This window comes from Theropithecus gelada, chromosome 7b, assembly GCF_003255815.1.
Source record: "Theropithecus gelada isolate Dixy chromosome 7b, Tgel_1.0, whole genome shotgun sequence".
NCBI classification, from domain to species: Eukaryota; Metazoa; Chordata; class Mammalia; order Primates; family Cercopithecidae; genus Theropithecus; species Theropithecus gelada.
The window spans coordinates 1,157,355-1,180,582 of record NC_037675.1 but is presented as its reverse complement, the minus strand read 5'-3'; the positions used below and the strand labels follow the sequence as shown (position 1 = coordinate 1,180,582).

The 23,228-nt window shown below is 39.5% G+C and overlaps 1 protein-coding gene across 1 annotated transcript in view; it reads left to right on the top strand.

Annotated features, from left to right (window-relative positions):
• The window catches only part of ADAMTSL3 (ADAMTS like 3), a 418,321-nt gene extending 402,933 nt beyond the window's left edge, over positions 1-15,388 (top strand). Inside the window, exons 26-29 of the mRNA XM_025392622.1 lie at positions 1,049-1,247; positions 6,924-7,021; positions 12,344-12,575; positions 13,329-15,388. Of these exons, the coding sequence (XP_025248407.1) occupies positions 1,049-1,247; positions 6,924-7,021; positions 12,344-12,575; positions 13,329-13,391 (592 nt within the window). The 3' untranslated portion in view covers positions 13,392-15,388. The remainder of the gene's footprint in view (positions 1-1,048; positions 1,248-6,923; positions 7,022-12,343; positions 12,576-13,328) is intronic.
• Positions 15,389-23,228: the final 7,840 nt, after the last annotated feature.

Here is a 23,228-nt window from a genome sequence, read left to right as displayed (position 1 = left end):
AGGCAGAGGTTGCAGTGAGCCAAGATCGCATCACTGCACTCCAGCTTGGGCGACAGAGCGAGACTCCATCTCAAACAAACAAACAAAAAAGATCTGATATAGCTTTGCTTCTCTATTAACACAAAAAATAACAAGATATAGTTGTGCTTTAATTTTAATATGATGAGTATAAATTATATTTTGAGATACCTATCATAATTGTAATGTGTAAATATCTATTATTTCTAATGGTAACAAAATCACAGGTACTATTAATGCTACTGTACTTGTGGCCTATGTTTCTATAATTGAAGGAAATATTAAATTTCAATTAGAGTTTAGTGACAATAAAAATGTATTTCTTTTTCCATCCAAGTATGTGGTTTCCTTGGATAACCATGGACATCAGGTTAGAAACCCCTGCTCTGCAGTCTCCCAACAACATCTTTGTCCCAACAGACAAAGCACTCAATATCTCAGAGGTGTCCAGCTCCAAGTTCAGTCTCCTATAATCATTAAAGCATGAACTTTAGAGTCAGATAAATCTAGAATTCAATCCCAGCTGTGCTGGCAGGTTAGTCATGTGGTTGTAGCTAAGTTATTCAATTCAGTGGACATCAGTTTCTTTTCTACAAGAATGAGAATAACATGAGAATTATACAAGCTAACATGTAAGTATCTTGCAGGGTGAACAACACTTAGATGCTGGAAATATTTTTTCTTCATTTTAGTTTCAGTGAATTGAACTCCACATTTTTGAAATTTCCTCCTAAATTTGCCCCAGCTTTACAACCTCTAGGGCCACACAAGTAACAGCTCTTCATAAACCTGAAGACAGCTGTACCCCATTCCTATAGAAGTCATCTCTATGTGATGACACTGTTGCACCCGAGTTAAAGAAGGTCTGAGAAAAAGGCTGGGAGTCATCTATGCTGCTTCCCATTCCCATACAGACATGTGACAGCCTAAGACAGCCATGGTGCTGGGATCAGCTTTTTCCTTTGATGAGACACCCCTCTAAGGTCTGGCATACCAGTCCTTACTAAAGTCCTGTAGTTTTTATTCCTAGGTGGTTCACAAGCATGTGGTCACAGTGCTCTGTGTCTTGCGGTGAAGGATACCACAGTCGGCAGGTGATGTGCAAGCAGACAAAAGCCAATGGAACTGTGCAGGTGGTGTCTCCAAGAGCGTGTGCCCCTAAAGACAGGCCTCTGGGAAGAAAACCATGTTTTGGTCATCCGTGTGTTCAGTGGGAACCAGGGAACCAGGTAAAGCTAACACATCTAGTATGTGGACAGCACTATCTGGAATACTCACCTTGTTTCCAATAAACTACTTTTGGGGCAGAGGGGCAGGAATCTGATCGGTCTCTGAAATAAATGTATGTCTTTGACCTCAAGGTTTACATTTAGAAATCATAGTATCTCTGTCTTCCAGTACAAAAGTGAACCAAGTTTGGGTTCTTTGAATGCAATGATGCCATAACAGAAGCTCCAAGGTGTAGACCAGTTTAGGGCAGTAAGAATAAAAGCAGCCTTCAGGAAAATGAGAAAGGGAACATTAGTGGGATCTACACAAAAGTCTCAGAATCTTCATCCCAAATGCCACCTTTAATAATGTTATAATAAAAATACTTAGGAAAATGTTTAATGTGTAGGAATCCATAAATAAAAATGTAACACATTATTGAAACACATAAAAGTTGAACAAATAAAAAACGTATTATACTCCTGAATGGAAAATCTCAGTACTACGAAGACATCGATTTCTTTAAATGAATTTATGCATGTAATACAATTCCAATTAACATCGCAGTAGAACTTTTTTTGTGGAATTAAAGAGAATTCTGACATTCACATGGAAGATAATATGACAATAAAGACAATAAATTTTTATTTTAAAAAAGTTCTGGAGGTATAGAGAGACTTTCCTCATCCTATGTCAGAGCATGATGCAAAACTGTCGTAAGTAAAATAGTACAGCATAAATGCAGAAGAGACACAGTTTATATTGTATAATCAGAGCACAGAAACGGACCAGATTGACTTTAACATTTAAAGGCAGTTAATCACAGGAGAAAATATTGTTTTAAAAATAGAAGATATAAAACTACAAAATATTTTTCAAAGAAACTAAAGAAGATCTAAATAAATGGAACGCTGTAAGACTTATTATTACTAGTAACACAATGCTCCTGAAATTTATCTACAAATTCAATGTGATTTCTATCAAAATTTCATCTGGTTTCTTCACAGAAGTTGACAAACTGATCCTAAAATTCATGTGGAAATAGAAGAGACTGAATAACCAAAACAAATTTGAAAAGGAACAAAGTTGCAGGAATCAGACTTCCTGACTTGAAAACTTACCAAAAAGCTACAGTAATCAGGATAGTATGGTACTGACATAGGATGGACATATAGATCAATGAAATTGAGTCCAGAGATAAACTCATATATATATATATGTTTATATCAATATGTGTGTGTGTGTATATATATATATAAATTGATTTTCTGTAAGGTTGAGAAACCATTCAATGGGGGAAGAATAGTCTTTTAAACAAGAATGCAGAACAACTTCCAAAAAAGGAAGTTGGACCCTTTACACCACATACAAAAAAATAACTTAAAATGAATCAGAGAGCTAAATTTAAGAGCTCAAACTATGAAACTATTGGAAGAAAACATAGGTGTAAATTTTCATGGCTTGGATTAGGAAGTGGCTTCTTAGATATAACAACAAAAGCATAAGCAACAAAAACAAAAATAGGTAAATTGGATTGCATCAAAATTAAAAACTTTTGTGCTGCAAAGGACACCATCAAGAAAGTAAACAGACAACCCATAGAATGGGAGAAAATGATTAAAAACTGTATATCAAAAAGGAGCTTATCTCTAAAATATGTAAAGAATACTTACAACTCAATAATAAAAACACAAACTATCAGCAAGATATACAAATGGCCAATAAGGACACGAAGAGATGCTTTACATTAGTCATTAAAAAATGCAAATCAAAACCACAATAAGAAACAATTTTAGGCTCACTGGGATGGCATTAGTCAAAAAGCGATAGTGACAAATGTCAGTGAGGACGTGGAGAAATTGGAAGCTTCATGCTGCTGATGGGAATGTAAAATGGTACAGACACTTTGGAAAACACCCTGGCAGTTCCTCAAAATGTTAGATTAGATCTACTATGTGACCCAGAAATTCCACCCCTACATATGTATCCAAAAGAAATGAAACATTCAGGATCTATATCCTAGGGCAAAAAAAATACAAATAAGAAATGGAACATATGTCCACACAAAAACTTGTACATGAATATTTGTTGAAGAATTAATAATAACCACAATGTCATTAAGTGGAAACAACCCAAATAACATTACCCCATAACAATAAAAAAAAAGGAAACAATTGGTGAGGTGATAAGCTGTGGTACGCTTGCACAATTGAATATTTGACTATCAAAAGGAATGAAGTACTGATATATGCTACAATAGGGCTAAACCTTGAAAACATTATGGTAATTGAAGGAAGACAGATGCAAAGGACCACTCTGCATGGTACCATTTATACAAAGTGTCCAGAACAGGGAAACTTATAGAGACAAAAAGTAGACTAATGGTTGCTGAGGCCTAGGGAAAGAGGCAATCAGAGGAATTAGGAGTGACTGTTAAAGGTATGGAGTTTCTTTTGGGGATGATGATCATGTTCTGAAACTGATTATGGTAAAGGTTATACAACTGTAAATTCCATTAACATTCGATGGCAAATTGTATGGTTTGTAAATTGTATCTCAATAAAGTGGTTAGCCAAAAAGAAAAAAAGGCAGTATAAGAGAAATTGGCTAGCTAATGTAAGAAAAATAAGTAAAATCAGAGCACAGACTCAGAACATACACCAAAATGAATTCTAACTTGATTAAAGAGCTAAGAAAGTAAGTAAATGCAAGTTCTGAGCACAGACTCAGAACATACACCAAAATAAATTCTAACTTGAATAAAGAGCTAAGTGTATAAGTAAGTAAATGCAAGTAGAACTATCATGATAAGAAAGACCTTTTTAAGCATAAAAGAAATTATAAGGACAAATTAATAGGTATTATTGTAAATAAGTAAAAATTGTAAGAACTGAATGTCAAAATTTTAATTTTTTCCTGTAATTGAACTCACCTTAGCACACAAGTCATTTTTGCTCACAGTAGAAAAACCCAAACTTGGCAGACATTTATGGTTTTAAGCATAGTCATTTCCAGACTTAAGCCCAGTTGATTCAAGATTTGCCCTGTCCTTTTTTCCTTCTCCCCAGAGGTGGTCTAAGTTTTGTGGGAGAAAGGAGGGTGATATGGTTAGGCTTTGTGTCCCCACCCAGATCTCATCTTGAATTATAATCCCCATAATCCTCAAAATCCCCACATGTCAAGGGAGACACCAGGTAGAGGTAACTGAATCATGGGGGTAGTTTCCCCATGCTGTTCTCATGATAGTGAGTGAGTTCTCACAAGATCTGATGATTTTATAAGGGGCTTTTTCCCCTTTGGCTCTTCTCCTTCCTGATGCCTTGTGAAGACAGTTCCTTGCTTTTTGCCTTCCATCATGATTTTAAGTTTCCTGAGACCTCAGCCACGCAGAAATGTGAGTCAATTAAACCTCTTTCCTTTGTAAATTACCCAGTCTCAAGTATTTCTTTATAGAAGTGTAAAAATGAACTAATGTAGTAAATTGGTACAGCAGAGAGAGGAGTGCTGCTATAAAGATACCCAAAAATGTGGAAGTGATTTTGGAACAGGATAACAGGCACAGATTGGAACAGTTTGGAGGGCTCAGAAGAAGACAGGAAGATTTGGGAAAGTTTGGAACTTCCTAGAGACCTGTTGAAGGGTTTTGACCAAAATGCTGATAGTGATATGGACAATGAAGTCCAGGCTGAGGTGGTCTCAGGTGGAGATGAGGAACTTCTTGGGAACTAGAGCAAAGGTGACTCTTGCTATGCTTTAGCAAAGAGACTGGAGGCATTTTGCCCCGTCCTAGAGATCTGTGGAATGTTGAACTTGAGAGAGATAATTTAGGGTATCTGGTGAAGAAATTTCTAAGCAGCAAAGCATTCAAGATGTGACTTGGATGCTCTTAAAAGCATTCAGTTTTATGCATTCACAAAGAGATGATTTGGAATTGGAACTTATGTTTGAAAGGGAAGCAGAGCCTAAAAGTTTGGAAAATTTGCAGCCTGATGGATGTGATGGAAAATAAAAATGCATTTTCTGAGGAGAAATTCAAGCTGGCTGCAGGAATTTGCATAAGGAATGAGGAGCAAAATGTTCATTGCCAAGACAATGGGGAAAATGTCTCCAGGGCACATCAGTGGTCTTCACAGCAGCCCCTCCCATCACAGACTCTGAGGCATAGGAAGAAAAGGTGGTTTCCTGGGCTGAGCCCAGGGCTTTGCTGCTTTGTGTAGTCTGAGGACTTGGTGTCCTGTGTCTTAGCCATGACTAAAGGAGCCAACATACAACTCAGGCCATTGCTTCAGAGGGTGCCAGCCCCAACCCTTGGCAGCTTAACATGGTGTTGGGCCTGCAGGTGCACAGAAGTCAAGAATTGAGGTTTGAGAACCTCTGCCTAGATTTCAGAGGAATGCATGGAAAAGCCTAGATGTCCAGACAGAAGTTTGTTGCAGGGGTAGAGCCCTCATAAAGAACCTCTGTTAGAGCAGTGCAGAAGGGAAATGTGGGGTTGGAGCCTCCACACAGAGTCCCCTCTGGGGCATTGCCTAGTGAGAAGAGGACCCCCATCCTCTCGACCCCAGAATGGCAGATCCACCGACAGCTTGCTCTGTGTGCCTGGAAAAACCACAGTCACTTAACACCAGCCCATGAAAGCAGCCGGGAGTGAGGACTGTACCTTGCAAAGCCACAGAGGAGAAGCTGCCTAAGGCCATGGGAGCCCACCTCTTGCATCAGCATGAAGGAAGACATGGGGTCATGTCTGGATGTGAGACATGGGGTCAAAGGAGATCATATTGGAACTTTAAGATTTGACTGTCCCATTGGATTTTGGCCTTGTATGGGGCCTATAGTCCCATATTTTGGCCATCGTCTCCCATTTGGAATGGGTGTATTTACCCACTGTCTGTACTTCCATTGTATCTAGGAGGTAACTAACTTACTTTTGATGTTGCAGGCTCATAGGCAGAAGAGACTTGCCTTGTTTCAGATGAGACTTTGGACTTGGACTTTTGGGTTAATGCTGGAATGAATTAAGACTTTGGGGGACTGTTGGGAAGGCATGAATGGTTTTGAAATGTGAAAGGGACATGAGATTTGGGAGGGGCCATGGGCAGAATGATATGGTTAGGCTTTTTGTCCTCACCCAAATCTCATCTTGAATTTTAATCCCCACAATCCCCACATGTCAAGGGAGAGACCAGGTGGAGGCAGTTGGATCATGGCGACAGTTTCCCTCATGATATTCTCATGACAGTGAGTGAATTCTCACAAGATCTGATTGTTTTATAAAGGGGTTCTTCTCCCTTCATTTGGCACTTCTCCTTGCCGCTTGTGAAGAAGGTGTCTTGCTTCCCCTTCACCTTCTGATGTGATTGTAAGTTTTCTGAGGCCTCCCCAGCCATGCTGAACTGTGAGTCAATTAAACGTCTTTCCTTTGTAAATTACCCAGTCTTGGGTATGTCTTTATAGCAGTGTGAAAAGGGACTAATACAGAGGAGAAGGGAAACTTAGGCAGTATCTTCCTGACTCTGAAAAAGAGGTGTGTGATCCACAGAGCTGTACCCTAATCTTCTTTAACTACCCCCCGGGGACAGTTGGTTACATTTCCCTTGTAACAGGTCTTCAGCTATCCTGCCTCAGTACATGATCTTAGTATACAGAGCATGCATGAGCTTGCAGGGTTTACACTACCTTGTGCTTTTTTGTTCCAGTGTCCTGGACGTTGCATGGGCCATGCCGTGAGGATGCAGCAGCATCACACAGCTTGTCAACACAACGGCTCTGACTCCAACTGTGATGACAGAAGGAGGTAGGGGCCCCACCCCAAAGCAGCACACATTCTCTCCTGACTCAGGACAATGATTATAACTGCCTGAAAACGGAATCCTTTTTAGTTTCTACCAACTCTCATAATTGACAGTTTTCTATTGTGATTTATTTTTTTTTTAGTGTCGTCTTCAATAGTATATATTATACTGAAACACTAGTTAATGTGCACTATCTATAATTACAAATTATTTGGATTTTAAACATAAAGGGACACCACTCTGTGTGGTAAAAGGGGAAAAAGGATATCATTGAGAAAAAGCAGATACTTCTCCCTCTACATAATAAGTTAATCAAGCCTAATAATATTCCATTTAGGCTTACAGATTAAATGTTCTTAATGCTTTTAATGAACTGCCTTATTTCTCTGTTTAGAAAATGTTTTTATTAGAATAATGTCACAGTGGTTAGCAGATAGTTAAGTAAACTTTAATCTTGTTGAGGAGGTTAAATAAGAATCGAGTTTGCTTCTCTCCTTTTATAAAAGTCTGAGCTGGTAGATGGTTTAGGGATAGAAGAGCTTTGTTCATGGGGTCATCCAGAGATCCAGATGCCCTCCATCTGGCAGCTCTACCATCCCAGAGAACAGCATGCCAGCCAGCAGAAAGTGGGGAGAGAGCCTACAAGGCACACTAATCAGGGGCTTGGGAGTTCTATTATATCACTCGCTTATTGTGTGACCCTGGACTGCCTAGCCACCTAATCTGCAAAGTGGGGTATTATCATCCATGTGAACTTATGGTTAGAAAGTTTTAATGATTTAGCTTGTGTGAAGCACCGAGGCAGCCTTGGTCATGGAAGATGCTCAATATCTAGCTATTTCTTCCTCTTCCATGTCTTGAGTCTTGCTGGAGAAAATGAGATGACCTTGACAATTGGCTGGGTTACCATTTTGAGCCTTCAGTAAGGTTTGGCAATGTAGAGTCAGTTGCATTTCCTATTCCCCACAAAGTGATTTCAAGCCAAAACCATTCTCCTCAAATGGAAAATGTTTGGAACGGCTGCTCTCATTCTCAACAACCTAGTTTTCTAGTTTGCTGAAAAGATAGAGACCACACACAGACTGAGATGCATCATCCCAGATACTTTACTTTGCATTCACAAAGATATAACACAAATACATACATGGGTCACATATATATTTTTCTGAAACTTGCTTTTTCTACCTAAGAATGTATTATAGATTACTCCCATCAAGTAAAGATTAACTTTATTCTTTTGCATTTTGTACTTAATATTCTATTCTATTCTACTCAATATTCTATCTAAAGTTTGTACTTAATATTCTGTTGCTAGTGGACATTGGATGGTTTCAAACTTTTTGCTATTATAAACAAAGCTGCAGTAAATATGCTGGAACATATATCTTTGTGCACAAAGAGTAATATTTTTATAGGGCAGATTTTTAGATATGAAATTGAATTGGTAGGAATGCTCATTTTAATACTACCAAATTGCCATCAAAATTTCTATACCAGCAATATGTGAGAGTTGCCCCCTTTTCATCAACATGATATAGGTTTGCAGCCTTTGAAAATTTTTGCCAATCTGATGGATGAAAATTTATCTCATTGTAATTTGTACTTTCCTGATTACTTTTTTTATATGATTTTTTTATTCCTTATTTTTTTTTCTTGAACTCATCTTCATTTTTTCTTTTCTGCCACCATTACCCTTGGCCAAACCACCATCATCTCTCACCTGGTATACAGTCACAGCTGTCCAGATGGTCCACCTTCATCCATCTATGCTACTTTCCAACCCAGTCTCCACAGTACAGCCACAGTGAGTTTTCCCAAATGCAAATCTGATCCTACCACCACCACCAACCATCTCCCTGTTAGATTAAAATTACTTTAGAGGCTTTACTTGCTCTTAGGAAGATTGACCAAATCCTCAATGTGGCCTATAAAATACCACATGCGTGGCTGGACGTGGTGGCTCACATTTGTAATCCCAGTACTTTGGGAGGCTGAGGCAGGCGGATCACGAGGTCAGGAGTTCGAGACAGGCCTGGCCAACATGGTGAAACCCCATTTCTGCTAAAAATACAAAATTAGCTGGGCAAGGTTGCACATGCCTGTAATCCCAGCTACTTGGGAGGCCGAGGCAGGAGAATTGCTTGAACCTGGGAGGTGGAGGCTGCAGTGAGCCAAGATCGTGCCACTGTACTCCAGCCTGGGCAACAGAGCAAGACTCTATCTCCAAAACAAACAAACAAACAAACAAACAAAAAAAAACCACACGCTCAAGTCCTACTTTTCTTCACAGCCTCATCCATATCTCATGCTGTCTCACTCTTCATGTTCCAGCCACACTGTCCTTCTGGCAGTTCCTTAGATATGTCACATACTTTCCAATCAAAGGTAGCAAAAAATAAGAGGCAGAAAATATGATACAGAAGATAGAGAGTGTAGAAGGAGCTATCAAGAGGCTCAAAATCTGATTAAACTGGGTTTCAGACCAAGAGATATGAAAATGAAATGAAAGGGTAGACTTTTTTTTAATAATGGAAGAAAAATCCTAGAGCTGGGGGTGAGTCACAGTGGTGGGGAGTCAAGTTACCATTCATTTTCTGTTTTATTTCTGTTTCCTCCAGGATTGGCTGTTCTATTTTTATAACCTGGTGCTTTTCTTTCATACTATTGTATTTTTTCCTCAGATGTCTGGTGGTTTATGGATGAGGGATAAAGTTGGTTAGTATAGAGAGCTGTCGAGGGTTTCTTCTGCAGTGTTTTAGCCCCCTTTTCCCCACAGACCTCTTCTGCTAGATTGGGTTATGACCGTGGGCTCTCTGTAGGTAGGTGAGGTGTTAGATCTCACTTTTGAGTGGGTGGACAGGGAGCAATGGAGACCCCCCATTTGCCATAGTAGGGCCTCAGGAAATGTCAGAGAGTGTTGTAGAGGGAGTAGCATTAGTGGCGTGGGTGGAGGATCAGTGGTGGGCAGGCAGTCTGCTAGTGTTTACTATACAACCCTGTAAAGGTTTTGGGAGCTGTGGCTTCCACTGAAAAGTTGTAGAGGGAATGGGAATTGTCAGGGTAGAGCTAGCCCAGACTTATGGCAAGGTGACAACATGAGGACCTACAGAATGCTGAGGGCACAGAAAGTCAGTTTCTCAAAGTGGTGATTTCTAACCTCTGAAATCAGAATCACCTAGGAGATTTCTGTAAAATAAAGATTATTGGGACTCACCTCAGACAGTGAATCAGAACCTTCATGAGATTTCCTGGCCATCTACATCATTTTAAAGCTGTTTGCTTCTGCCTGCTTCTAATAATCAGGCAGGCTTGGGATCTACTGCCCTCAGAATCAGCAGTTCCATCTGGCTGATGGTGAAAGGAGTTACCTGAGGCAGAAGTGGAGCCAGACTGAATAGAAGTGAGAAATTGAAAAAAGCTAGTAGAAACAGGATTCCTTTATGATTTCTCACTCATGCTTCACATAGAAAAACACATGAACTCCAGTTATGTGCATAGTGTGGATGCCCATACTGCATTCACCTGGCTCAGGTGTCCCTGTCCTGAGTCCTGTCCCTGACCAGGAGGAAGTTATGCCCTCTACTGGACAGACCTTGCTTTTTATTTATTATTATTTTTTCTACTGTATACGTAGTGACCAGCCTCTGAGCTTTCCTGGGCTTCAGCTTCTGTGTTGGTCCATAGCTCCACGTGCCCCTCTCATTCTTTGTATTTAGAAAGCTCAGTAGTCCTGTCTGACTTCCCACTGGCCCTGCCTTTTCATCGAAGCAAAAGGGGCTGTTTTACAATCCTTTGGGCTGGAAACGAAAGTCAACTTGGAATGATTTATGCAAAGAGGGTGAGGGATTTATTAATAAGACAAGACCACCCAAAACTTGCGCACAATAATTTGGTATTCTTTTAAATATATTATTTGAATATTTGTTCAAGCTTCTTAAGTGGAAAGCTGATCTCTGTATAGGGATGGTTGAGGAGTACTCAGTCTCTTCTCTGTTGTTCAAAGTGACTCAGTTTCTGGTCCCTAAGATTCGTACCCACTGGGGAAAACAAAAGCAGCTAACAGGACACCCACCTCTTCCATAAACCATATAAACAGTTTGGCGGGACAGTACTGTGTTAAGTAAACCCTTTGATAGCGTCTCCCCCTACTGGCTAATCAAAGGATTGCTTCCAACTACAGGCAGTACTCTCAGAGTTCTGGATATCACAAATTTCTCCATTTTGTTACATTTCATGTAAAACACTCCTTATGGATTTATGTGCCCTGATAAGGAACCTTTAATAGGATAACAAAAATGTCTCATAGAATCCAAAGGGAGAACAGGGAGCATGCAGTCAGACCTCAGGAAGGACTACAACTAAGAAACGGGAAGTCTTTTTTTTTTTTCTCTTCTCTCATCTCTGCAGTTCTGTATGTTTCTGCTTCATTCTTTGCTCCTTATGAAAACTGTTTTTTTCTGTATTTCTGCCTGATGTGGCGGAATATCACCACCTACTACTCCAAGCTTCAGGTTTACATGCCTGGTTCCAGCAACCTCCAAATCCTAAGAGAAATACAGTTCCTCAACCAGCTCAAGTTAGGGCCTCTTCCAGTCATCTTTGGGACTGGGAAGACACTCTCAGGCAGTGCAAATATGCATTCAGGAGCCCTGCCTTAGGGAACAAGGGCAGATACCCCAAAGTGGGTCCACTAAGTTGACTCTATCTTCTTTAGCAAATGTCTTTTCAAAAATCAGAGGGTATTATCTTTCCATTCTGTTTTAAAAGGCAAGGAAATCAGAGATAGATTCTTCTTCTCATATGCTCTTCGGTAGTTTGTAACTGCAAGTCTCGGTGTGACCTAAATGTAAAAAAGAGTACTTCTTTTAGCAGACTAGATTGCTCACATAGAAAGTCAACACACCACAGTATGTTTTGAGTACTTATAAACGGAAAATTGAAGTCTTGTGAATGAATTTGAGGTGGCTTATTGTAGATCATTATAGTAAATAATTCTTTTCCTTGCCAAAATTGATTTCTTCCATCTAGTCAGGATGTGTGTGCCTTGACTTGGTGTTGGAAGTCAGTGGAAACACATGGTTTGCTTGTCATGCCCTCTTCGTCAGAGCACACCTAAGCAGGTGCACTCCGCCCCAGGTGGTGGAGAATGTTGTTACTGTCGTTCTAGACTATCTGGCATAAAAGCAGAGGAATGTCTTGGTCTTAGACTTTCCATCCAACCTTTAATACATAGAATATAGAGTAAGGTAAAAGGCTTGGTCCCAGCAAAAAGTTACACCCTACCTCTCCTATTTTTTGTTTTTCTGTTTTGTTTTTCACTTCAGACCCGCCTTAAGAAGGAACTGCACATCAGGGGCCTGTGATGTGTGTTGGCACGCAGGCCCTTGGAAGCCCTGTACAGCAGCCTGTGGCAGGGGCCTCCAGTCTCGGAAAGTTGACTGTATCCACACAAGGAGTTGCAAACCTGTGGCCGAGAGACACTGTGTGCAGAAAAAGAAACCAGTTTCCTGGCGGCACTGTCTTGGGCCTTCCTGTGATAGTACGTACACCTCCCAGGTATCTCCACTGCCCCAGAGGCCTTGATGGCATCAGATCCTGATGACACCATCACTGCACCAGACCCTGCCAGTGATTACCTCATCAGTGTCCCATCTGAGGGGTTATTCAGAATGGATTTGGTAGCTTGGGACATCAGGAGATGAACTCCTCTATGTGGGTACAGCTCCATGTTCTCTAGAGAAAAAACAGTTAGATTAGTAGCATGCCGTCATCATCGCCTTTCTGACAAGCACTGGCAGTCTCTCTGCACACTTCTCTTCTGCCTGGTAGTCTTATGTACTAAGACAAAGATTCCATGGATGGGCTTGGATAGGTATGCCGTTGTCCTGAAATAATATGTAAAAATTAATTGTAGGTTTATTTTTCTAGGGAGCAGTTGCATAGCTTTCATAAGTTTTTCAAGGAGTCCATGACCCTGCAAAAGTTAAGCATTGCTGCTCTGAGCACTCAAAGGAGCAGCATGGGCCAGAGGGACTGGGAGGGCCCAGAGAGCAGTGAGAAGTCACTTGGCTGAGCAGAAAGGGAGTCCAATGCGCTTCTGACTCCCTTGCCAAACAAAGGCCCTAACCCAAAGCTGGTTTCTTCACCTCACTCTGTGATCTCAATTTATGGCTTTTCATAAAGTCAAATAATTTTTAATCAGGTCTCTAATATGCTATATGTTACAGATTTTTTTCTTTTTTGCAGGAGACTGCACAGACACAACTCACTACTGTATGTTTGTAAAACATCTTAATTTGTGTTCTCTAGACCTCTACAAACAAAGGTGCTGCCAGTCATGTCAAGAGGGATAAACCTTTGGAGGGGTCATGATGCTGCTGTGAAGATAAAAGTAGAATATAAAAGCTGTTTTCCCCATGTCGTGGATTCAAAAACATATATTTCTTAAAAGACTAGATTCTATGGATCAAACAGAGGTTGATGCAAAAACACCACTGTTAAGATTAAAGTGAAATTTTCCCATGGTAGTTTTATATTCCAATTTTTTAAAATGATGTATTCAAGGATGAACAAAAATACTATAGCATGCATGCCACTTCTCTTGGGACCTCATCATATCAGTTGAATCAAGAAATCACCAAGATTATGAACGCATCATCATGTGCTGCCTCTTTCCTGTGATTTGTAGACTAGCACAGAGTGGTACATCCTAAAAACCTGGGAAACACAGCAACTGATGACTTCCTCTTCTCTCAAGTTGCAGGTTTTCGGCAGGTTTATAAGGTATTCGCATTTTAGAAGCTCTGGCCAGTAGTTGTTAAGATGTTGGCATTGATGGCATTTTCATAGATCCTTAAGTTTAGTCTGTGAAAAAGGGACCATCTGTCTGGATAGGCTGTCACACTGACTGACCCAAGGATTCATGGAGGCAAGGCATCTTGTCCTTGCTTTTAGAACACCCACGGAAGAACACACAGAGTAGATATTGCTGCCAGTTGTACAACTACAGAAATCTATCTATGACCAAATGAGGCATCTTGGAAGTCAAAGAAGAGGGGAAGTTAACCTTTTCTACTGATTTGGTAATATATTCAAAGCTTGCTTTCAAGAGCTGTGAATGAAACTTTTTCTAAGCACTATTCTATTGCATACAAACAGAAAACCAAAGTCTTATTAGACCTAATTTATGCATAAAGTAGTATTCCTGAGGATTTTATTTTGGAAAATGTATAAGAAAGTAATCCAAATAAGAAACACGATAGTTGAAAATAATTTTTATAGTAAATAATTGTTTTGGGCTGATTTTTCAGTAAATCCAAAGTGAATTAGGTTAGAAGTTACACTAAGGACTAGGGGTTGGAGCCAGGATTTAGTTTAAGATTTGGGGGAAAGAGTAAGGGTTAGTTTCAGTTTTAGGATTAGAGCTAGAATTGGGTTAGGTGAGAAAGGAAGTTAAGGTTAAGGCTAGAGTTGGCTTTAAGGGTTAGGGTTAGGAACAGGTTGGGTCAGGGTTGGACTGGGTTTGACTGGGGCCAGTGCTGGTGTTAGTGATAGTGTCAGGATGGAGGTTAGGTTTGGAGTAAGTGTTGTTGCTGAAGTGGGTTCAGGCTAGCACTAAATTGAAAATTCTGAAGCTGATTTGGTTATGGGGTCTTCCCCATGTATACTACCAGTTGTGTCTTTAGATGGCACACAAGTCCAAATAAGTGGTCATACTTCTTTATTCAGGGTCTCAGCTGCCTGTACACCTGCTGCCTACATCTTCTTGGCAACAAAGGTACCTGCAGCAGGCTGTGCTGGGCCTAGCCCCTGGTCAGTAATAACTGAACAGTGCATTTTGGCTTTGGATGTGTCTGTGGACAAGCTTGCTGAGTTTCTCTACCATATTCTGAGCACACAGTCTCTTTTGTCCTAACTGCAGCCTCACTGACACTGGGATGAGCACTACTGTATGTGGAGGGTTTGGTGATTGGGAATGGATGCGGGACAGTGAGGAGGACACACCAGCCCATGAATTGTTAATCATCAATCACATTTGATTGTTGAAGGTTATTAAATTAAAAGAAAGATCATTTGTAACATACTCTTTGTATATATTTATTATATGAAAGGTGCAATATTTTATTTTGTACAGTATGTAATAAAGACATGGGACATATATTTTTCTTATTAACAAAATTTCTTATTAAATTGCTTCACTTTGTATTTAAAGTTAAAAGTTACTATTTTTCATTTGCTATTGTACTTTCATTGTTGTCATTCAGTTGACATTCCTGTGTACTGTATTTTACTACTGTTTTTATAACATGAGAGTTAATGTTTCTGTTTCATGATCCTTATGTAATTCAGAAATAAATTTACTTTGATTATTCAGTGGCATCCTTATAAATGTAGGCAGCTTATGTGTGCTATTTTTTGGTAGCCTGGGTTCTTGTCATTGTGGCTGCCCCTTTGTCAGTCTAAGAGCAACCCCAGTGGGTTTGATTCCCTGGACTGTCCTTTGGAGTGTGGATTACAAGACTCAGAGCAGATATCACAAAGATTCACTCTAATGCCCTCATTCTACTCATTTGCAGAGTGTGAATCATATTTAAAAAAATCTCAAGAGCAGCAGAAGAAAGAAGTCCCAAGCAGACAACCTGAAACAGGTATTGAAGTAAGTGGTAGTTGGAAGAGCAAGAGGTACTAATAGGCTTTTAATTTTTTACAGACTTTTTTTAGAGCAGTTTTAATTTTGCAACAAAATTGATTGGAAGGTACAAAGATTTCCCATATATACCTCATGTCCCAACACATCCCCCATTATCAGCATCCCCCACCAGAATGGTACATTTGTTACAATTGATGAACCTCCATTGACACATCGTCATAGTCCAAAGTCCACAGTTTACAATAGCTGGGATAAATCCCACTTAGTCATGGTGTATAATTCGTTATATAAATTGTTAGATTCAACTTGCTAATGTTTGTTGAGGATTTTTGCATGTATTTTCATGAGAGATTGGTCTGTAGTTTTCTTTTTTTTTTTTTTTTTTTTTTTCGTGTGTGTGTGTGTATGTGTGTGTGTGTGACCAAGGCTTCCACTATTGCCCAGGCTGGAATGCAGTTGCACAATCTTGGCTCACTGCAACGTCTGTCTTCTGGGTTCAAGCAATTCTCCTGCCTCAGACTCCTGAGTAGCTGGGATTACAGGCCCACACCACCAAGTCCAGCTAATTTTTGTATTTTTAGTAGAGACGGGGTTTCACCATATTGGTCAGGCTGATCTCAAACTCCTGATCTCAAGTGATCTACCCGCCTTGGCCTCCAAAGTGCTGGAATTACAGGCATGAGCCACTGTGCCTGGCCAGTTTTCTTTTCTTGTAATATTTTTGTCTGCGTTTGGTATTAGGGTGATACTGGCCTCATAGAATGAGTTAGGAAATATTAACTCTGCTTCTGTCCTCTGAAAGAGATTGTAGAGAATTGCTATTTCTTTTTTAAATGTTTGGTAGAGTTAACCAGTGAACCTGTCTTGGCCTAGTGCTTTCTGGTTTTGAAGATTATCAAGTATTGACTGAATTTATTTAATAGAAATAAGCCTATTTGGATTGTCTGTTTCTTTTTGTGTGAGTTTTGGCAGATTGTTTCTTTGTATGAATTTTGACAGATTGTGTCAAGGAATCGGTCTATTTCTTCTAGGTTATAAAATTATAGGCATAGAGTTCTTCGTGGTATTCCTCTATTATCCTTTTAATCCCCATAGTGTTTGTAGTGATGTCTCCTCTTTCATTTCTCATATTAGTAATTTGTATCCTTTCTGGTTTTTTTTTTTTCTTAGTTTTGCTGGAGACTTACTGAGTTTATTGATTTTTTTTTTTCAAAGAACCAGTGTTTATTTAATTCTATTGATTCCTTGTTTTCACTTTTATTGATTTTGGCTCTAATTATTTCTTTTCTTTGTCTGCCTTTGGATTTTATTTATTTATTTATTTAGGAGACAGATTCTCATTCTCTCACCCAGACTGGAGTACAGTGGTATGATCTTGGCTCACTGCAACCTCCTCCTGCCAGGTTCAAGCAATTCTAGTGCCTCCACCTCCCGAGTAGCCAGGACTATGGGTATACACCACCAAGCCTGGCTAACTTTTTGTATTTTTAGTAGAGACAGGGTTTTGCCATGTCGCCCAGGCTAGTCTTGAACTCCTGAGCTCAGGCAGTCTGCCCACCTTGGCCTCCCAATTACAGGCATGAACCACTCTGCTTTACTTTGTTTTTTGTTTGTTTGTTTTGTTTTGTTTTGTTTTGTTTTTGAGATGGAGTCTTGCCCTGTCATCCAGGCTGGAGTGCAGCGGCTCGATCTCAGCTCACTGCAACCTCTGCCTCCCGGGTTCAAGCGATTTTCCTGCCTTAGCCTCCTGAGTAGCTGGGAATACAGGCATGAGCCACCGTGCTTTACTTTGCTTTTTTTTTTGTTTTTTTTTTCTAAGATGGAGTCTTGCCCTGTCACCCAGGCAGGAGTGCAGCAGCTCGATCTTGGCTCACCGCAACCTGTTCCTCCCGGGTTCAAGCGATTCTCCTGCCTCAGCCTCCTGAGTAACTGGGACTACAGGCATGCACCACCATGCCCGGCTAATTTTTGTATATTTAGTAGAGATGGGGTTTCATCATGTTGGCCAGGCTGCTCTCAAACTCCTGACCTCATGTGATCCACCCTCCTCGGCCTCCCAAACTGCTGGGATTGCAAGTGTGAGCCACGGCACCTGACCTACTTTGGGTTTAATTTGCTCTTCTTTTCTATTTTCTTCAGGTGTAAACTTAGAATACTGATTTAAGATCTTTCTTCTTTCCTAATATATGTGTTCAATGCCTTATATTTCCCCATAGCACTGTTTTTACTGTATCCTACAAATTTTGATAAATTGTGTTTCCATTTTCATTTGATTCAAAATATTTTAAAATTTTTCTTGAGAATTTCTGATCCACATATAACTTAGAAATATGTTGTTTAATCTCCACATATTTTGAGATTTTCCAGTTACCTTTCTGTTATTGGTTTATAATTTAATTTCACCGTGGCCTAAAAGCAGACATTGTATGATTTCTATTCTTTTAAATGTGTTAAAGTGTATTTCTATTGATCAAACAGATCATTTATTTAAAATAATAATTAGCAATAATATATTTGATTATAAATAAAGAATAAGAACAATAAAAGTTTTCATTTTATCTTCACTTACTCTTATTCCAGTGCTCTTCCTTTCTTGATATACATCCAGGTTACTGACCTGTATCATTTTCCTTCTTTGCAAGGAACTTTTCTTTAACATTTCTTTCAAGGCAGGTTTACTGCAAATAATTCCCTCAATTTTTGTTTGAGAAAGTCTTTATTTCTCCTTCACTTATGAAGAGTAATTTCACAGAATATAGAATTCTAGGTTGGTGGTGCTTTTCCTTCCCCTCTCTCAACACTTTAAATATTTCACTCCATTCTCCTCTTGCTTACACGATTTCCGAGGAGAAGTTGGATGTATTTCTTGACTTCTCCATAGGTAAGATGGTTTTTTTTCCTCTGGGTTCCTTCAGAATTTTCTCTTCATCTTTTGATTTTTTTTTTATAGTTTGTAACTTAGGTGGCTACATGTAGTTTTTCTGTGGGCATTTATCCTACTTGATGTTTTCTGAGCTTCCTGGATCTGTGGCTTGCTGTCTCACATTGAGAGAAATTCTCAGCCATTATTGTTTCAAATATTTCTCCTGTTTCTTTCTCTTCTGCTTCTGGAATTCCCATGACATGTTACATCTTTTGCAGTTGTCTCACAGGTCTTGTATATACTCTATTTTTTTCTTTTCTTTTTCTTTTTTTTTTATTATACTTTAAGTTCCAGGGTACATGTGCATAATGTGCAGGTTTGTTACATATGTATACTTGTGCCATGTTGGTGTGCTGCACCCATCAACTTGTCAGCACCCATCAACTCGTCATTTACATCAGGTATAACTCCCAATGCAATCCCTCCCTCTTCCTCCCTCCCCCCTCCCCGTGATAGGCCCCAGTGTGTGATGTTCCCCTTCCCGAGTCCAAGTGATCTCATTGTTCAGTTCCCACCTATGAGTGAGAATATGTGGTGTTTGGTTTTCTGTTCTTGCGATAGTTTGCTGAGAATGATGGTTTCCAGCTGCATCCATGTCCCTACAAAGGACACAAACTCATCCTTTTTTATGGCTGCATAGTATTCCATGGTGTATATGTGCCACATTTTCTTAATCCAGTCTGTCACTGATGGACATTTGGGTTGATTCCAAGTCTTTGCTATTGTGAATAGTGCCACAATAAACATATGTGTGCATGTGTCTTTATAGCAGCATGATTTATAATCCTTTGGGTATATACCCACTAATGGGATGGCTGGCTCATATGGTACTTCTAGTTCTAGATCCTTGAGGAATCACCATACTGTTTTCCATAATGGTTGAACTAGTTTACAATCCCACCAACAGTGTAAAAGTGTTCCTATTTCTCCACATCCTCTCCAGCACCTGTTGTTTCCTGACTTTTGAATGATTGCCATTCTAACTGGTGTGAGATGGTATCTCATTGTGGTTTTGATTTGCATTTCTCTGATGGCCAGTGATGATGAGCATTTTTTCATGTGTCTGTTGGCTGTATGAATGTCCTCTTTTGAGAAATGTCTGTTCATATCCTTTGCCCACTTTTTGATGGGGTTGTTTGTTTTTTTCTTGTAAATTTGTTTGAGTTCTTTGTAGGTTCTGGATATTAGCCCTTTGTCAGATGAGTAGATTGCAAAAATTTTCTCCCATTCTGTAGGTTGCCTGTTCACTCTGATGGTAGTTTCTTTTGCTGTGCAGAAGCTCTTTAGGTTAATTAGATCCCATTTCTCAATTTTGGCTTTTGTTGCCGTTGCTTTTGGTGTTTTAGACATGAAGTCCTTCCCCATGCCTATGTCCTGAATGGTATTACCTAGGTTTTCTCCTAGGGTTTTTATGGTATTAGGTCTAACATTTAAGTCTCTAATCCATCTTGAATTAATTTTCATATAAGGAGTAAGGAAAGGATCCAGTTTCAGCTTTCTACTTATGGCTAGCCAATTTTCCCAGCACCATTTATTAAATAGGGAATCCTTGCCCCATTTCTTGTTTTTCCCAGGTTTATCAAAGATAAGATGGCTGTAGATGTGTGGTATTATTTCTGAGGACTCTGTTCTGTTCCATTGGTCTATATCTCTGTTTTGGTACCAGTACCATGCTGTTTTGGTTACGGCAGCCTTGTAGTATAGTTTGAAGTCAGGTAGCGTGATGCCTCCAGCTTTGTTCTTTTGACTTAGGATTGTCTTGGAGATGCGGGCTCTTTTTTGGTTCCATATGAACTTTAAAGCAGTTTTTTCCAATTCTGTGAAGAAACTCATCGGTAGCTTGATGGGGATGGCATTGAATCTATAAATTACCTTGGGCAGTATGGCCATTTTCACGATATTGATTCTTCCTATCCATGAGCATGGTATGTTCTTCCATTTGTTTATGTCCTCTTTTATTTCACTGAGCAGTGGTTTGTAGTTCTCCTTGAAGAGGTCCTTTACATCCCTTGCAAGTTGGATTCCTAGGTATTTTATTCTCTTTGAAGCACTTGTGAATGGAAGTTCATTCATGATTTGGCTCTCTGTGTGTCTGTTACTGGTGTGTAAGAATGCTTGTGATTTTTGCACATTAATTTTGTATCCTGAGACTTTGCTGAAGTTTCTTATCAGCTTAAGGAGATTTTGGGCTGAGACGATGGGGTTTTCTAAATATACAATCATGTCATCTGCAAAGAGAGACAATTTGACTTCTTCTTTTCCTAACTGAATACCCTTTATTTCTTTCTCTTGCCTGATTTCCCTAGCCAGAACTTCCAACACTGTGTTGAATAGGAGTGGTGAGAGAGGGCATCCCTGTCTTGTGCCAGTTTTCAAAGGGAATTTTTCCTGTTTTTGCCCATTCAGTATGATATTGGCTGTGGGTTTGTCATAAATAGCTCTTATGATTTTGAGATATATTCCATCAATACCGAATTTATTGAGAGTTTTTAGCATGAAGGGCTGCTGAATTTTGTCAAAGGCCTTTTCTGCATCTATTGAGATAATCATGTGGTTTTTGTCTTTGGTTCTGTTTATATGCTGGATTACGTTTATTGATTTGCGTATGTTGAAGCAGCCTTGCATCCCTGGGATGAAGTCCACTTGATCATGGTGGATCAGCTTTTTGATGTGCTGCTGGATCCGGTTTGCCAGTATTTTATTGAGGATTTTTGCATTGATGTTCATCAGGGATATTGGTCTAAAATTATCTTTTTTTGTCGTGTCTCTGCCAGGCTTTGGTATCAGGATGATGTTGGCCTCATAAAATGAGTTAGGGAGGATTCCCTGTTTTTCTATTGATTGGAATAGTTTCAGAAGGAATGGTACCAGCTCCTCCTTGTACCTCTGGTAGAATTCAGCTGTGAATCCATCTGGTCCTGGACTTTTTTTGGTTGGTAGGCTATTAATTATTGCCTCAATTTCACAGCCTGCTATTGGTCTATTCAGGGATTCAGCTTCTTCCTGGTTTAGTCTTGGAAGAGTGTAAGTATCCAGGAAATTATCCATTTCTTCTAGATTTTCAAGTTTATTTGCGTAGAGGTGTTTATAGTATTCTCTGATGGTAGTTTGTATTTCTGGGGGGTCAGTGGTGATATCCCCTTTATCATTTTTTATTGTGTCTATTTGATTCTTCTCTCTTTTCTTATTTATTAGTCTTGCTAGCAGTCTGTCAATTTTGTTGATCTTTTCAAAAAACCAACTCCTGGATTCATTGATTTTTTTGGAGGGTTTTTTGTGTCTCTATCTCCTTCAGTTCTGCTCTGATCTTAGTTATTTCTTGCCTTCTGCTAGCTTTTGAATAAGTTTGCTCTTGCCTCTCTAGTTCTTTTAATTGTGATGTTAGAGTGTGAATTTTAGATCTTTCCAGCTTTCTCTTGTGGGCATTTAGTGCTATAAATTTCCCTCTACACACTGCTTTAAATGTGTCCCAGAGATTCTGGTATGTTGTATCTTTGTTCTCATTGGTTTCAAAGAACATCTTTATTTCTGCCTTCATTTCGTTGTGTACCCAGTAGTCATTCAGGAGCAGGTTATTCAGTTTCCATGTAGTTGAGTGGTTCTGATTGAGTTTCTTAGTCCTGAGTTCTAGTTTGATTGCACTGTGGTCTGTGAGGCAGTTTGTTATAATTTCTGTTCTTGTACATATGCTGAGGAGTGCTTTACTTCCAATTATGTGGTCAATTTTGGAATAAGTGTGATGTGGTGCTGAGAAGAATGTATATTCTGTTGATTTGGGGTGGAGAGTTATGTAGATGTCTATTAGGTCTGCTTGCTGCAGAGATGAGTTCAATTCCTGGATATCCTTGTTAACTTTCTGTCTCGTTGATCTGTCTAATGTTGAGAGTGAGGTATTGAAGTCTCCCATTATTATTGTATGGGAGTCTAAGTCTCTTTGTAAATGTCTAAGGACTTGCTTTATGAATCTGGGTGCTCCTGTATTGGGTGCATATATATTTAGGATAGTTAGCTCTTCCTGTTGAATTGATCCCTTTACCATTATGTAATGGCCTTCTTTGTGTCTTGATCTTTGATGGTTTAAAGTCTGTTTTATCAGAGACTAGTATTGCAACCCCTGCTTTTTTTTGTTCTCCATTTGTTTGGTAGATCTTCCTCCATCCCTTTATTTTGAGCCTATGTATGTCTCTGCATGTGAGATGGGTCTCCTGAATACAGCAGACTGATGGGTCTTGCCTCTTTATCCAGTTTGCCAGTCCGTGTCTTTTAATTGGAGCATTTAGTCCATTTACATTTAACGTTAATATTGTTATGTGTGAACTTGATCCTGCCATTATGATATTAACTGGTTATTTTGCTCGTTAGTGGATGCAGTTTCTTCCTAGCCTCGATGATCCTTACATTTTGGCATGTTTTTGCAATGGCTGGTACTGGTTGTTCCTTTCCTTGTTTAGTGCTTCCTTCAGGGTCTCTTGTAAGGTAGGCCTGGTGGTGACAAAATCTCTAAGCATTTGCTTATCTGTAAAGGATTTTATTTCTCCTTCACTTATGAAACTTAGTTTGGCTGGATATGAAATTCTGGGTTGAAAATCCTTTTCTTTAAGAATGTTGAATATTGGCCCCCACTCTCTTCTGGCTT